This window comes from Carassius carassius, chromosome 32 (genome assembly GCF_963082965.1).
Source record: "Carassius carassius chromosome 32, fCarCar2.1, whole genome shotgun sequence".
In the NCBI taxonomy this organism is placed as follows: Eukaryota; Metazoa; Chordata; class Actinopteri; order Cypriniformes; family Cyprinidae; genus Carassius; species Carassius carassius.
Genome location: NC_081786.1, coordinates 13,580,592 through 13,596,799, shown reverse-complemented (window position 1 = coordinate 13,596,799; position 16,208 = coordinate 13,580,592). Strand labels below are relative to the sequence as shown.

The following is a 16,208-nucleotide window of genomic DNA, read 5'->3' as shown; positions in this document are numbered from 1 at the left end:
TCTGTACAGTCAGCAGTATGAGTGTGCGCTTGTGTATATGTAATCTTGTGCTTAGCTCTTGTACGGGTTGCTGGCTGTATGTTAGCGGTGTGTTCTCTGTTTGAGGAAGTGTTTCATTGAGAGATGTGAAGGAGCTGAATCAGCCCTGGAGTGAGTTGGTTAGGTGAACTCCCCTCATGTGTGTTTGTTGATCTCTGAATACTGGATTCAAATCTTCAGTGGGTGGAAACACTTGCATTTTTAGGAAATGTTCTCATTTCTCTCTCTCTCTCTCTCTTCCCTGTAGGAAACCGCTGTGTTTGAAAAGGAGAAGGACATTATATCTATTGTAAGAGATCATGGGCCTTCTGTTTTCACTCTTACTTTCTAAATATCTTTTCATTCTTTAAATTACATTAAAATATTCATATATTATTATTATATTGTATTATATTATAATACTGTATTATATTTTCAAGCCTTACACATATTGCAGTTATGAAGTTCATATGAATATATTAATACATTTCAGTGACAGAAATTACACACAATTACAGACTTTCAGTGGTAGGCCTAACTGATATGCTGTCATTTACCACAGAAAAGTAATTTTCACAAAAATAGTTTAGTGTAATGAATAAAGTTTTAAGTAAATGTGCAGCTTATATTTTTGTTACAGTACTTTATTTAATATTAAAAGTGTGGCATATAAACTTTTAATTAGAAATTTTCTGAATCATCCTTTCATCATTGGGACAGCAGTGTATACTTTAACATTATCCCAGGGCAATACTTTATAAACTTCCAGTACTGTACTTGCTGTAAATGTGATTTTTACATGTAGTTAAAGATGTATTTGTTGATAGAGCTGAACTTGTATTGATCCTGGGACATTCTTTTAATATTGTATTATGGTATTCATATTATTTATATAATATTTTGTAAATGTATTATATTTACACTTACATTTGCTGTTCAGAAGTTTGAGGACAGACTTTTTCAAATGTTTTTGAGAAAAAATTGATATGCTCACCAAGGAAGTGGTGATACATTTTGTTCAGGATTCTTTCATGAATGCAAAAGAATAAAAAAAATATAAAGGTTTTATTTGAAATAAAAAAAATTTTTAACATTATAAATGTCACTGTTGATCAGTTTTCTTCCAAATAACATCTTACCGACACCAAACAGTTAAATGGCAGTGTTGCCTACAGAATCCTCTATTATTCCAATAATATATGTGATTATATTCATTACTTCAGAAGAAATAACCAATCTTTTTCTTTTTCTTTCTGTCTCTTTCTCTAGTGTCGTCAGCTGGTAGCAGTGTGTGATGATATTTTGACCATTACTCCGTCGCCTCTTCTTACCCATACTGCCCAGCTGGAGAGTGTTGACCTGCTCCCAGCTTCAGCAGGAGATCAAGTGGTAATGCATCTTATCATTTATAACTTGATTTATTTACAGTAATTCATTCTTTAACTATTTCATCCTCTCTCCTTGTTGTCCAATTATGTTTCCTATTTTTCGTTTGGCTTTCAGCAGCACTGTGAACAAATTAGCTTTGAAACAATTTTCAGTCAGATATTTCACAATTGATTACAAGGAAAAGGCAAGTAATGCATTGAATTAAACATGAGACTTTGAGGTAGAAGGACTGAAATATTATTTTCTTGTAAAACATACTCTATTGATCTTGGTTTATTTTTAAATTTGAAAAATCATTTTTACAATGTCTAAGGTTCATGTAATTTTCAGTATTCAGTATTTATTTGGATACTTTGCTAATGTTAAAGGGGTCAAATGATGTTGCTAAAAATAACATTATTTTGTGTATCTGGTGTATTGAAATGTGTACTGTATATGCGGGTTAAGGTTAAAAAAACACATTACTTTCCACATAACTTACATTATTGTTTCTCCTCTGTGCCCTGCCGTTCTGAAAAGCGAGGTGTGCTCTTATTGGCCAGCTATCCAGTGCGTTGTGATTGGCCAAATGTTTCAAGCGTGTGATGGAAAGTTACACCCCTCAACATATACTGTTATGGTGTGTCCCGTTCAGAACTCCGGCATGACAGGACAAAAACAATAAAGCCCATTAGAAACGAGGCAGTCGCTGCATCCAGTGGGGACATAATTACGGATTATAATGACTTATACTGTCTTTTTACACGCTGTGTTGCATATTGCACTGCGTAAACAGTAAACCATGTCTGCATTTGTGTTTGGAGGAAGGACAAACTGCAAGTGCTATTCTACACTGCTCAAAACTCACGTTTGAATCATCAGTGGCAAATCCTTTGTAAACCTACTAACATACCGTGAGTCAGAAGCACCAGACGGTCCTTGCAAACAGTGAGGAATGGCCAGCAGCTTGCGATAATCGCATCATATGACCCTTTAAATTCACACTATAGTTTTGCGAATGATAAAGAACTAATCATGCTTAGAGGTACAGATGGAGTTTCAACATCACCTTTCTCCCTCTCTGTCTCTTTTATCTCTTTCTTTAAACAGAGCTCAAATCATTTTTACTCAGACAGTCCTTTTACTTTGTATTGTATTCAGCTAATATGTTGCTAAGGGTGAAGCTATTTAAAGAGAGTTTAATTATGTAAAGCTCTTCCTTTCTGTACCTTAGACACATGACATGGCAGCTCCACAAAAGAGAAGTTCTTCTGTAAGGTGTCTGTGGACTGATAAAATGTTCAATTAAAAATTCTATGATTGGTTTAAATTTGACCTGTTTTTTTTAAGAACAGTCATGCTCTGAAGGCTTGTGCTCATGCTCTTTTTTTGGGGGGGTACATGTTTGAAATGAATTTGGGGCCTTTATATTTTGTGTGTCTTCAAATCAGACCCAAAACACACAATGCAACATGAATGATTACATTGTCAATCATTCACAAACCATACAAGGAAATCCAATATCAGGGTTTTACACTGTTCAGTACACTGTAGTTTATTGACAAAGGAATGTCTGTCAAAATATAAAAAATACTTGCCAAGTGAGACCTGCCTCTCCTGTTTTCTGGAGAGAGGTTGTGGGAAAACTAATTAAGTTTGTATTTGGCATGCTTGTGAGAAACGAAGATTCAGAGAATATAATAATTGATGATTATTGGTGGATTCAGTTAGCCTGAGGTTGTACTATACTGGTTCATTGTCTCTTAAGCAGGAGGTCTCTGTGCTAACAGCACATTTCCAGCACAATCAATACTATTTAGATCCAACTTGGGCTGACATCTGACACTGCAGTCGATTCATTGACCAGTGCCGGTCTGAACATGCTCCCTCAGTTCTCCTTTTGAATTTCTTGTTATAATCCTGGAAGGAGTGCTGAATATTATAGGAAACCAGCAGGGTTCATGGACCAATTACCAGCTCTGATTCTCATTTTGCGCACAGGAGCCAATGTCAAATCCATTGAATTCTAGTTTAGCCCTTCAATATATTTTACCAAGATTGAAAAGCTTAATTTTGTTTTTCTAATGTATTTATTTAGGGAGGGAAATTTTGTGTTTCTGGCATAAACAGGTGTAAATCATTCCCTAAATTGTCTGCTGGGAGATATGACAGAGTGTGTTTGCAGTGAATTCACACATAAATGAATTGGCTCATAACCGAGTGGGCGAAAGGTTAACTTCCTCCTAGGGAAAAGGTTGGCTAGTTTCTGGACTCGCTTAAAACAAGAATCGTGGGTTTAAATTGTTTGCTCATTTTTCTTTTCTATTATGAGAATGAGATAAAATGATGCTTCCATGTAAACTGCTTTCTTTAGGGTCAGAAGGGGAAGGAGTTGTGATGTCATATCCTTTAGTTTCATCTAAAAAACTGCACTTTCCAGTCTTCTTAAGTGTCACATGATCCTTCAGAAATCAATATAATGCTGATTTGGTGCTCAAAAACATGTAATGCAACATTCTCAATGTTGAAACTCAATGTTGCTGCATAATATTTTTGTGGAGGATTATTTCATTCAAAAGAGCCACATTTACTTTCCTTTAAAATATTTTTTACTAGCAAGTTTTACTGTCACTTTTGACCAATATAATATATTTTTGCAGAATAAAACTACTGTTTCATTATTTTTAAATATTTCTGACCCTGAAGTTTTGAATGGTAGTGTATAATAATCATTCAATCTTAAAGATGTTGATGTTGCATTCAAAATCCACTTGGTTCAAAAAGGAGCAACATTCCTGTTTGAATGGGCATGAGGTTTCTGCTTGTGGGGCGGTTCCTTCTAAGCCATTGCAATTATTACTTTGGAATTTTTGGTAGAAGTGTTTTTGGTGCTCTTTTACTCAGTAGTGTGTCTTAGAACACTGTGTTGTACATGACCATATATCCTGTCTTACAGTATCCTACAGAGATCTTTGAGAAGATTTTAGCTGAAGATGAAGTCCTTCAGGTCAACGGACAGATAGTGGTAAGTGAAAACAGTTCAATTGTAATGATGTTTAACTGCACTAATAGTGATATACTGGTGTTATTTACATAAAGAGTGCTGTAAGGAAGGAAATTAGCCAGGGTTCCAATGAGAGGGGCTGGACCCCGGGTTGGCACAGTAAGACTCTTCCGTCCATTTGATGACCTGCCTGCTGGATTTGAGCAGATGTCTTTTGTCCACTAATTTGGATTATTAATAGCTTGTGCCCCAGTGTCCTGCAATTACTGATAGGCATAGAAGAAAAACAATAGTTACTTCAGATAAAGAAAAAGTGAGTAAAAAGCCATTTTAAATGAAATTATTTGTAAAAATCTAGCACAGTTTTCTAAAAATGTCCCAAAGATAGGTGCAGCCACAAGCATCATGTGCAAAAGAACACCATTTTGGATGCAAATATGCATTTATTTCATGCAATGTTAACGATACATCCTATTTCAGGTTGGCTGGAGCCGGGCAAACCTTGTTCAAAAACTGGAGGAAAATCCAAATGGAGTCACTCTGGTTTTGAGGAGGATTCCAGGATTCCTGAAACGCAAGGAGAGCCGAGCCAAGTCTGAGGTACTAGAGGTTCATCCTTTTCTTCAACATATGCCACTTTAAGCATTTTCTAAATAATTGTTGGCATAATTTTCACATGAAAATACTACTTTTATATTTGCAGTCTAGCTCAAAGACACTGAAATCACTTTATCAGCTTTCCAACTTTTATCAGCTTTATTAATGCAGACACATATCTGATTTGGTAATCAAATTCGATCTTAAATTTGAACTTCCACAGTTTTTTGGCAAATGAACCCATTGCACTCATTACAACAAATGAGATTCACTCTCACTGGAAAGAAAGGATGAAAACTGTACTTTTTCACAACCATGACTTGTGTATAGAAGCCAATTTCTGCCACATGTGAAACAAATCATGCTTTAGTAAATCATAATTGACATAAAATTTGAAATTGTGGCATACAAATTTTGACATGGCCTAATTATGACTTTTTATCTCATAGTTTTTACTTGTGTCATTTTCATTTTGTCACTCATAATTATGACTTCTCATAATTATCTGTCTGTCAGGATCTCATAATTGTTATCACGTAATGTCCTAACTAAGTTCTTATCCAGGTTTTTTTATTTGTATTGTTATGATTAATTATGATTTACCAAAGCATGATTTTTCTTATATGGCTGGAATGGGGTTTCATGTCACATATCACCAATATACTCCACATTTTGGTGACATTTGTTAATTTACTATTCACTATATGAGTGTCATGTAGTTCCCTATATGATGAAAGAGTGAATATAAATTAATGCACATTCAAGTAGTAATAAAGTAAAAATATCATATTAGTATTGTCTGTGCCTTGAATCTGGTCTGTAAAATCAGATACAGTAAAAAATAAGATTTTTGCTGTCTGCCTCACTAAACAAAGCCAAAGTGTTTTAACTGTTAATAACCAGATAGAAATGAACACATGATATGAGGTGCTGCAAGCATTTTACTCTCTTGGTTTTTTTAGCAGTTGCTTTGCAACAGATTTATTGACGTCACATGTGGTTGTGCTTGTTCAGTAAGCAACACATTTCCTCTTTGTGACACTGAAATGATTACAGATTCTCTCACACAAGCAGACTCAGACATGCACATTAAAATAAACATTTTCAAATGAAAGAGACAATCTAATTTTCATATGAACTTGTCGTGCCTTAAGAGCATCGTCATGACAACAGCAACTTTCTTCCCTCCAGTCTCCCGTGACTGTAAACACTCATTAGGACAGTGTGTGATGGAGCAGTCATGTGGCTTTTAAAATGATTGGGTCTATTGGTGACCCTGAGGGACTGATCCACGGGGATGTGACAAACACACAGATCCTTTACATACTGATGAATGCGGACACAATAGTTTTTTTTATCAAGCACATTTCAGTGTTGTTTTAGTATCATTGATAATACTATTCCTATTTCTATTTCTGTTTTTATTTTCATAAAATGTTGTGCTTTTTTGTCATTTTTTATTATTATTTAGTTGTAGGTTATTTAGATTTTAGTTATTTTTAGTGCCTTAACTTACACTTAAAGAAAAATGTGGCCTTGGGAACTAGCTGGAATAAAATAAGTTTAATCCCCCCTCCTCCCAGGTAATGAAGATGTTTATGGTTTTAGTTAATGATAATAACCCTGACATAAACTACTGTTCAAAAGTTTGGGATCAGAAAGATTTTTTATATTTTTTTAAAGAAGTCTCTTATGCTCATCAAAGTTGTTTATTTGTTCAAAAATACAGAAAAATGCATTAATATTATGAATTATTATTGCAATTGAAAATATTGGTTTACTATTTTACTATACTTTAAAACACAATTTATTCCTGTGATGCAAAGCTGATATTTCAGCATCATTACTCCAGTTTTCAGTGTCACATTTATTATCAATATTGGAAATCTATCATTTTTTGCTGCTTAATATTTTTTGGAACGTGTGATACTTTTTCTCAGGAATCTTTGATATATATAATATAATATATATATATAATATAATATATATATATATAATGTAATATATATATATATATATATTTTTTTTTTGCGTATTATTCACACTTGAATGATTCCGATCATTAAACTAATTTTAATAATATACAAAGATAACCCAAGTAAATACAAAATGCAGTTTTGAAATAATTATTTTATTTATTAAGGGAAAAAAGCTGTCCAAACCTGCCTGGCACTATGTGAAAAGTAATTGCCCCCTAAATCTAATAACTGGTTGTGCCACCCTTTACAGCAACAACCGCAATCAAGCATTTGAAATAACTGGCAATGAGTCTTTCACAGCACTGTGGTGGAATTTTCTTCTTTGCAGAATTGTTTTAATTCAGCCACATTGGAGGAATTTCGAGCATGAATGGACTGTTTAAGGTCATGACAAAGCATCTCAGTCGTATTTAAGTCCGGACATTGACTTGGACACTGCAAAACCTTAATTTAGTTTTTCTTGAGCCATTCAGAGGTGGACTTGTGGGTGTGTTTGGGATCATTGTCCCACTGCAAAATGCTGTGTTGGTTTTATGCCAGATGTAACTGAACACACACCTTCCAAAAAGTTCATCTTTGCATCAGTCCACCTAATATTTTCCCAAAAGGGGATAATCAGGATTAGGCTTGGGCCGATTACCGGTTTCAAGATATACCGTGATTTGAGGTTGTCACGGTTTCAAAACCACTAATATTTTCCATTATACCGTTCCTGCGGTATGCACTGTTTTCCATGTCTCCTTAAAGACTGAAAGAGTAGGAATCCCTCCTCGTCCTGTTGGTTCGAGTGAGCGGTCAGTCACGTGTGTGTAGGATGACCGATCTTAAGCCCCAGGTAAACCTCACATTCAGCGTTCCTTTTTGTTTCCCGCACAGCGTCCCACAGCTTTCAAAAGTATACTCATATATAAGTATACTGATATAAATGTTATGTATATGAATTATATAACTAATTAAATAACTGTTATTACAGAATTAGGTTAAATAAAGATGCCAAGCTTTATTTTTGATTTTATTTTTAGGAAACAAATAAAATAATAAAAAAATTCTACTGTTCTCTATTGTTGCTCAAAAACAAAATATATTCTGACAACGCCCAAAAAAACATTTCAGAGCTGTAACAACAATACCATGAAACCGTGATATTTTTCCTTAAAGTTATCATACCGTCAAAATCTCATACGGCCCATGCTTAATAAAGATATTTTTTGGCAAATGTGAGACAAGCCTTTGTGTTCTTTTTGGTCAGCAATGGTTTTTGCCTGGGAATTCTCCCATGGATGCTGTTTTTGCCCAGTCTCTTTCTTATTGTTGAATCATGAACACTGACCTTAATTGAGGCAAGTGAGGCCTGCAGTTCTTTAGATGTTGTTCTGGGGTTTTTTATGACCTCCTGGATGAGTCGTCGTTGTGCTCCTGGAGTAATTTTAGTAGGCTTTCCACTCCTGGGAAGGTTCACCAATGTTCCAAGTTTTCTAAATTTGTGGATAATGACTCTGAATGTAGTTTAAATATATATTATTGCCCCCAAAGTACTGCTTAATAAACCCAAACACAGGCACATAGAAAATGTGCTCATAAACTCATTGTCACACACCTAAAATGTGTCGCCACAAAGAAATATGCATTGGGTTTTTCCAAACATCTCATCAATCTAACCAATTCCTTACTTTCAGAGAGAGGAGGAAGAGGAAGAAGAGGAAGAGAAAAACCGACCTTCTCTTTTGGGCAGAGTGGCAGCTTCAGTCCGCTCTATGTCCTTCAGGTAAGTTCGGCTCCTTTGAATATCCTCAGATGCTCTTATAATCACTATATTGTTTTTTCTGATGCTAAATTTGCATGAGGCTCTGTAGAGGCATTTCTTGTCGCTCATTTCATGTTTGTTGTTAAAACATAATTGAGGTGAAGATATTATAGTAGTTAGTATAGAGGCAATATGGTATGATATAATAGGATAGATTTGTATTTGCCTACCATAATGCTTAGCCTTGAGTCTGTGCTTTCCATTATTTGACTTTTTTACAGTAAACTTACTGTGTTCAAGAAGTGAAAGTCTCCATTTCTCTGCCTGTGTTTCATAAACGAAATTCTTGTTTCATAACTGTTTTCGATGAGCTACAGTGAGGACATGCAAGCGATCCGCTATCTCAGGTCTGTGTGTGTGTGTATAGCATGGTTGAGCTGGATTTGAATGTGAACTATAGTATGTGTGTATCTGTATATGTAGCGCTGCAAAGGTCAACTTAGCTGACTTTGTTTATCGATAATTTTTTTTGTGTTTTATGCTTTCATATAGTGTATACTGCATGTGTGTGTGTTTATGTATCACAGATCAGCATCAGACAGCACACATTATTTCAGACGGGAGAAATCAGCACTCTCTAGTGCACAAAGCTCTAATGTACATCAGCCAAACACCTTAAAGCCAGGGACAGGTAAGAGTCACAGCAAACTTTACAGAAAATATTGAAGATACTAATATATATATATATGAAATATTGGCCCAATTATGCTCTGAATAAAGAATACAATATTGTTTAGTCAACAACGTTGCTTTACAGCTAAACTAGTACTAAACAGCATAAAATAGCCTGAAGCAGCACTTTAACTGATTTTATTTTAAGCTAGTCTTTTTATTGGCCTTTTAGTTTCTTTAGTATTCTTTGTTGCTGAACATATAGATTTGTTGTTTAGCTTACAGACGTTTACAGCTTTGATGGTAACACTTTAGAATAAGGTTTCATTAGTTAATGTTAGTTGACTAATTTAGTTAACATGAACTAAGCAAGAACAATCCTTCAGCATTTATTAATCTTAGTTAATGTTAATTTCAACATTTACTAATGCATTATTCAAATCAAAATTGTGCTTGTTAACATTAGTTAATGCAGTGTGGATTAGCATAAACTAACAGTGAATAACTGTATTTTCATTAACTAACATTAACAAAGATTAATAAATACAGTAATAAATGTATTGTTCATTGTAACATTAACTAACGGAACCTTATTCTAAAGTGTTACCGCTCTGATTTCATCTTATATGCTCTCTAAAAACGTTTCAATCTATCTTCACTTTTGTAGATTCTCTGCGTGCAAGTCGAAAAAGTTTGCAAATAGGTTTAACTGTAGAAAGGAGTCCGTCCCCGCAAGACTCAGAGCTCAACCGAGCCAGCACTAGCTCCTGTCCTGACATGGCAGGACTAAGAGTAAGAACAAAAAAGATATATTACATGTATAAGCATTAATTTGGTATGACACACAACTCAATACACTTTCATAGTCAAAAACCATTTTGGAGAGATACTATTATGATTTGTCACCCTTGAGCATGATAATCTTGAGTGTGCCATGAGTCACTGAGAAGCATCTGTTGGGGCATCACACTATAAAGTGTTTCTAATGTGGCAACTCTGATGAAATCAGCAGAAGCTCTTCTTTAAACCCTGTGATCTCAAACTAATTATACGTTTCTTTTTACCGCAGGAGGAAAAGGAGAACAAAAAGAGCTCTACTAAAGGTCAGGCATGGATTTGTTCATTCACTACTTTTTCTAGGACATCTTATATCATTCATTGCAAAATAATGACACTACCCTGATTCATGTGAACACTTAAGGAACACGGTCAGCGCTGAGCCGGAGGAGGGTGTCCTGTCGTGAACTTGGCCGCCCAGACTGTGACGGATGGCTCTGGAAGAAGAGAAAAGAAACAAACGTCTTCATGACTCAGAAATGGCAGAGATTTTGGTTCGTCCTGAAAGGTCCTACACTGTATTGGTATACAAGCCAACAGGTTAGTACAAGTTTACTTGCAAAGAGGTTCAATTTAGATATAAATGTTCATGTTTATAAAGTGCCAATCTGTGTAACCAATTACAAGTGTCCATTATTATAATAAGATTTTTTGTAAAACTGAAAGAAACCCTTCTTGAAAGCATTTTTATCTTTTTTTTTTTTATATTGATTTGTTTTATTTTCTCCTATTTTTATGTTTAAATTACCTTTTTCAACATCTAATGCTCATATATAGTTAATATTTTTTTAATGTAGATATATTTCAAATAATTATTGAACCCATATATTTGTTAAGGAGGAGAAGGCGGAGGGCTTAATCAAGATCGGCAGCTACAGTATAGAGAGCGCAGGAGAACACAAGAGGAAGTAGTGAGTATCTCCTGCACTACACAGAACATGCTGGATTTAATTACCCATTCATTATTTGCAGCTAAGTCAGATTTGAAGGGATGCGTATCTGTTGACTGAACAACATTAAACCCCATTCAGCATGATTGTTTGTGTTCACACTGTCATAAAGAAACAGAAGTCGTCTGTCTCCTCAGACTCTGTGTTTGTGGTTGGCTGTGAGAGTATCAGACGCAGGAGGGCAGTTAGCCGGAGAGGTGTGAATAACAGAATTACACTTTGCATTCCTCAGAGCGTCCCCCGCAGTCCACAGTCACTGAACAGCACAACCTGCCACCAAAATGACTAATGAGTTTTTGTTTTTTCATTAAGCTGCTAAAGCCTTTGCCCTGAGATTAATGGGTATTATAATCTGATCTCTTTCTCTCTCTTTCTCTTTATCTTCTAGTGTATTTCAAATGTGCCATCAGCGCTTCCAGAATTTTTTCTTCGCTGCTGATAATGTAACCGACATGAGCAAGTGAGTGTAGCTGCATATAAACAAGCATTTTCTCTACCGCTGCATCCAAACGACAGTCATTCATGAGTTTATAGCTTAGAGAGCATTTTGTAAAAATCATTGAGTAGCGAAATGTCACAATGATTAGATCTTGCTGCGCACCTGCAGTTTCTCTTCATGTGCAAATGATTATGCTTTGACCTTTTGAATTTTAAAAGATGTGTTAGATGCAATGACACTGTATCTTTAAAGGTGGAGTGTGTGATGCGAAGGTACTTTTTTAAAGTTTAGTGTGCATAGCCAACCATAAGCGATTCATAGGTTTACTTCACAAATAGTGCAAATACTGTGTGGGAGAGTTTAGAATAAATTGCATATACTCACAGCTGAGTTTATTTTTACACTGTCTTGTGAATATCTATTTGTTACCGAGAATAAAATTTGCAAGCAAACAGCATCATCTAATTATTTAAAAAGCTCCTTTAAAAAGGGGTTAATAAATATTCTGTGGGATAGTAGAATTTTTCATGAAAGGAAAAGGAGGATGTTTTGGGAACCAGACTGTTTTTTGCCATTATATTTTGGTGCCTCTAATGCTGTGGTTCTCAACCTTTTTCCAAAGACTCCAAGGCCCTCTTTTGTCCAAAACTGTTTTCGAAAACTGATGTGATTGGTTGTAATAAAAATAATGAAGTCATTATTTTTGTTTCCTTTACACAAAAGGTTTTCTTGTACATGACATGAGGTAATTAATGACAGAATTTCTGGGTGAACTATACCTTTAAACTATACCTTTACCTTATTTGGGCTCCCTGAAAGCTTGCAAGCGGGTGGGGTTGTGGGATTGGCCAACTAGTTGAGAACCATTATTGTAATGGTTGGTAAGGGCTTGTAAGCTGGAATGGCTTGTATTAGTTATTTAAAAATATATTTTTGTGAAAATAAATTTTTTAGTATTTGGTCAGATAATTCAACAGCCACTGCATAGCAACTCTACAGGAAATTGGAGTGGAGCACGTTATGTAATAGCACTACAGATTTGAGCTCTCTTTTACACTTCATGATTTGTCCCATGACCAGTGGAACTCGGGTGCTTGTTACCTCTAAAAATAGAGCTGATGATATGATTTCAGGAGAGAACCCTGGTCAGTTGTGTTAACTATCATGTATCATTCCCCCACTTTTTTGTCAAACAATAATATTAGACCAATATCAGGTGACTCAGTTTGTCTCTTCTAAAGAGTTTCATGCAATTTAGGTCCATTATTTTCAAGCACAATTGTCCAGATATTCTGTTGCCAGGTTGCACTAGTCAATCTTAGCCTCGTTATAAAAGCTCTGAACTCTAAAATGAATTTTAATGGCTGTGACCTCTTGAGTAGCACTTGAGGAGCGGCAGTAAAGCAGTGAGTCAGCCGACGCTCCGAGTCAGACATACAGAGCAACAGTGTCGGTCGGCCTGTGGCACTGGAGATTGTGGGAAGGCCAGAGCGTTTAACCTCATGTTTACCTGCCTATTATTGCTCTGTGCTACAGCACACATATACATTCCATGGTTTTCACACATTCAGAATTACTCACAGCTCACCTCTGCCCCCTACTGGCCTTCACCTAATGCAACACAATGCAAATAGGAAACTGGTGAGAAATCTCTGATCTCTCTTTTTCTCTCTCTGTCTCAACAGATGGATTAATTGCTTAATCACAGCCATTCAGAAACATAAGAAAGGTGTTCAAAGTCAGCCAGACAGTGAAGAAGGTAGGAAAACAACACATTCATGTTATTTTTTAATAGCTAGCATCTTTACACTGCTAAGTTAAGGTGGTTCTCTGACAGCTCCAAGTTCTGTGCTAAATAAAATCTGTTCACTACAGTATCAGTTTTGACTGATAAAATGCTACATGAGAACCTCTTGACATTTTTGTCAATTATTGGACATGCGTGAAAATTTGTTTCAGATGATTATGATTCCAACAGAAATGTATTTATTATGCCTCGTTACTGCATCATGTGTGTTAACAAATTTTCATGGAATGTATGCTGTTTACGTACTACTATATCAATGTAAAAAGTTTTTGTTGTCAGAATGTTACAGTGAAACTGAATCTGAGGAGGAATCACGTTCACCACTTTCCCACCGGAAGAAAGTCAATACAGTGAGGAAAAACAGACACACATACACAAACACTCATGTTGTTCCAAACCCCTAAGATTGTATTATTTTTGGGTTTAATCAATACAGTAAAACCATAATTCTGTGAAATATACTATTTTATAATTAAAATAATTGTTTTGTATATAATATTATTATTTAATATATTATAAAATGTCATTAAACTCTGTGTTGGCAAATCTGGATTTTCAGCAGCCCTTACTCCAGTCTTCAGTGTCACTTGATCCTTTAGAAATCATTTTAATAAGCTGATTTAATGCTCAAGAAACATTTCTTAATATTATAAGTGGTGTAAACAGATTTTGTGACAACTTTGATACTTTTTTAATGTGACTACTGTCACTTTTGATCAGTTTATTTGGTCTTTGCTGAATAAATGTAATAAAGGTTTCAAATGTAGTGTAGAATGTTGCCACTTCACCTTTATTTTGTGGAAAAGAGCTGCTTGGATCATCTGGAATAAATGCAGAATTTTACAATAAACAGAAATTTTCCATTATCCAAACGAGGAACTTGGCTGTGTGCATTTCCTATAGAACATAGAATGTTTAAAAGAGTTTCTTTTTGTCATAGAAAACTCAAACACAATCACACACACTTCCTCGAACAAAGGGAAAGCAGAACAGGATGTCAGCACCAATGACCATTTCACAAGCAGGGGGCAGTAAAATTGCAGGTAAAGGATCATTGTAAAATATTATCAGCCTCTTTATATCTTTAAATCTTTATAGCCCTTTCAAAGCAAAAATTAATTCTTTAATAAAAAAAATACTTTCACTAAACAAGCAAAATCTCTCTATGTCTCTCAGGAAAAGTAGATGAGATGGATGAAATGTTTCATAGCCTGAAGAAAGGAGGAGTGTCTCTGATTGGTCAGAATCAGCCGACGACTCATGACCAGCTACGTAAATCCTTCATCAAACGCAACAAAAACCCTGCTATCAATGAGAAGATACACACACTCCGTGCCCTCCAAAGCACACTTAAGGTGTTAAGACATGCATTTACACTCACACTAACAACCTAACATAAACTGTTGTTATTATCATTATTTCCTACTCATGTCAATTATTAAAGATGGACAGTTTAAAGTATAGTACCAGTCATATACAATACAATAGAGTTGTAAAAACATTCCTGTTTTTACTGTAGTGTTGATCAAATAAATGATTAGAGACCTCTTTCAAACACATTAAATCTTTTTACTGGTAGTGTATGGAAGCCAGGTAGAGTAGGTCATGCACACGGCGGTCTCTTAATTTCTCATTGGCTGCTGGTGTTTTCTAGGCGAAGGAAGCAGAGCTTCACCTGATTAACAAGATCCTGGAAGACTCTGAGTTCTCACCGCAGAATTTCCGTCAGTGGAAGAAGTTAAATGAAGAGCTGCTGCAGGACATTGAGAGACAGTACAAACAGACAGACTCACCAAGCATAGACACAGTGTCCAAGGCCAAAGACGAGGCAAGCACACTGAATCTGAGTGATGGAGAACAGTTGGTAGATGCAGAGAGACCTGAAGACAGAGGCTCCACTTCTACAGAGGCACAGGTGCCGATGCAAACAGATACCACAGTCACAGACAAAACTAGAGAGAACTATTTTTACATATGACAACCGTTTCCTTACTGTACTCTATTAAAACAAAACAAAACAAAAACAGAAATGAAAGTGCAACGCTTGGATAAATATATGGATCTGACTTGCAGCCATCTGGGACAGAGCCCTGGCTGTTTTAACAGAAGTAAGCTTTTCAAAAACACTTCATACTTCTGCTGTTCATTCACTAAAAACTATCACTGAATTTATGATGCTGAACTGCCTGATGCTGGCTAAGGAACAAATCTTACATTAGGCACTTGCTAAAGCATGTTGATTGTATACTGATGTATGTAATTTTAAAATATAGATTTTAGATTAATTATATCAATTTGTTTTATGTCAGGTATGTGTGTAAGGTTTTCCTAAATATGTCAGAAATATTTTATGAATGTTTCTGGTATGGTCGGACATGATAGACAAGAAAGTATGCTTTTATAAGAATGTATGTTTTTTTATTATGTAGAGAATGTATGACAGTGCAGATCCTGAAAACAAGTTGTAACTATATTTCCTGGGAGAGAAAAAATATACCTCATTGTGCATAGTTTGTATTAAATGCCCAGCATCCCTAGAATTGCCACACTGTGGCGCCATGTGTTTGGTCATGAGATATTTCACACTCCAGTCACCTGTTCCTTTGAGTCTTTTAGTGTTTTTTTTTTTTTTTTACCAATAGTGTATAATCAAGCATTAAATGGCTGTGTATATATATATATATATATATATATATATATATATATATATATATATATATATATATATATATAAAATTGCTTCTGAATATATATTATTGATGTCTTTTTTTATTCTATTTTAAAATGTCACCA

The 16,208-nt window shown here is 35.2% G+C and overlaps 1 protein-coding gene across 3 annotated transcripts in view; it reads left to right on the top strand.

Annotated features, from left to right (window-relative positions):
* Positions 1-15,439, top strand: part of LOC132112768 (CNK3/IPCEF1 fusion protein-like) — a 31,553-nt gene extending 16,114 nt beyond the window's left edge. For 2 of the 3 annotated variants that reach the window (XM_059520416.1, XM_059520418.1), the window contains 17 exons: positions 287-328; positions 1,288-1,407; positions 4,343-4,411; positions 4,871-4,990; positions 8,643-8,731; positions 9,088-9,117; positions 9,298-9,401; positions 10,050-10,174; positions 10,452-10,485; positions 10,584-10,759; positions 11,057-11,130; positions 11,558-11,629; positions 13,294-13,367; positions 13,695-13,765; positions 14,356-14,458; positions 14,592-14,770; positions 15,070-15,439. In XM_059520416.1, coding sequence (XP_059376399.1) covers positions 287-328; positions 1,288-1,407; positions 4,343-4,411; positions 4,871-4,990; positions 8,643-8,731; positions 9,088-9,117; positions 9,298-9,401; positions 10,050-10,174; positions 10,452-10,485; positions 10,584-10,759; positions 11,057-11,130; positions 11,558-11,629; positions 13,294-13,367; positions 13,695-13,765; positions 14,356-14,458; positions 14,592-14,770; positions 15,070-15,393 — 1,806 coding nt within the window. In that variant the 3' untranslated portion in view covers positions 15,394-15,439. The remainder of the gene's footprint in view (positions 1-286; positions 329-1,287; positions 1,408-4,342; positions 4,412-4,870; positions 4,991-8,642; positions 8,732-9,087; positions 9,118-9,297; positions 9,402-10,049; positions 10,175-10,451; positions 10,486-10,583; positions 10,760-11,056; positions 11,131-11,557; positions 11,630-13,293; positions 13,368-13,694; positions 13,766-14,355; positions 14,459-14,591; positions 14,771-15,069) is intronic. The other variant, XM_059520417.1, reaches the window with a different exon arrangement.
* The last annotated feature ends 769 nt before the right edge of the window (positions 15,440-16,208 follow it).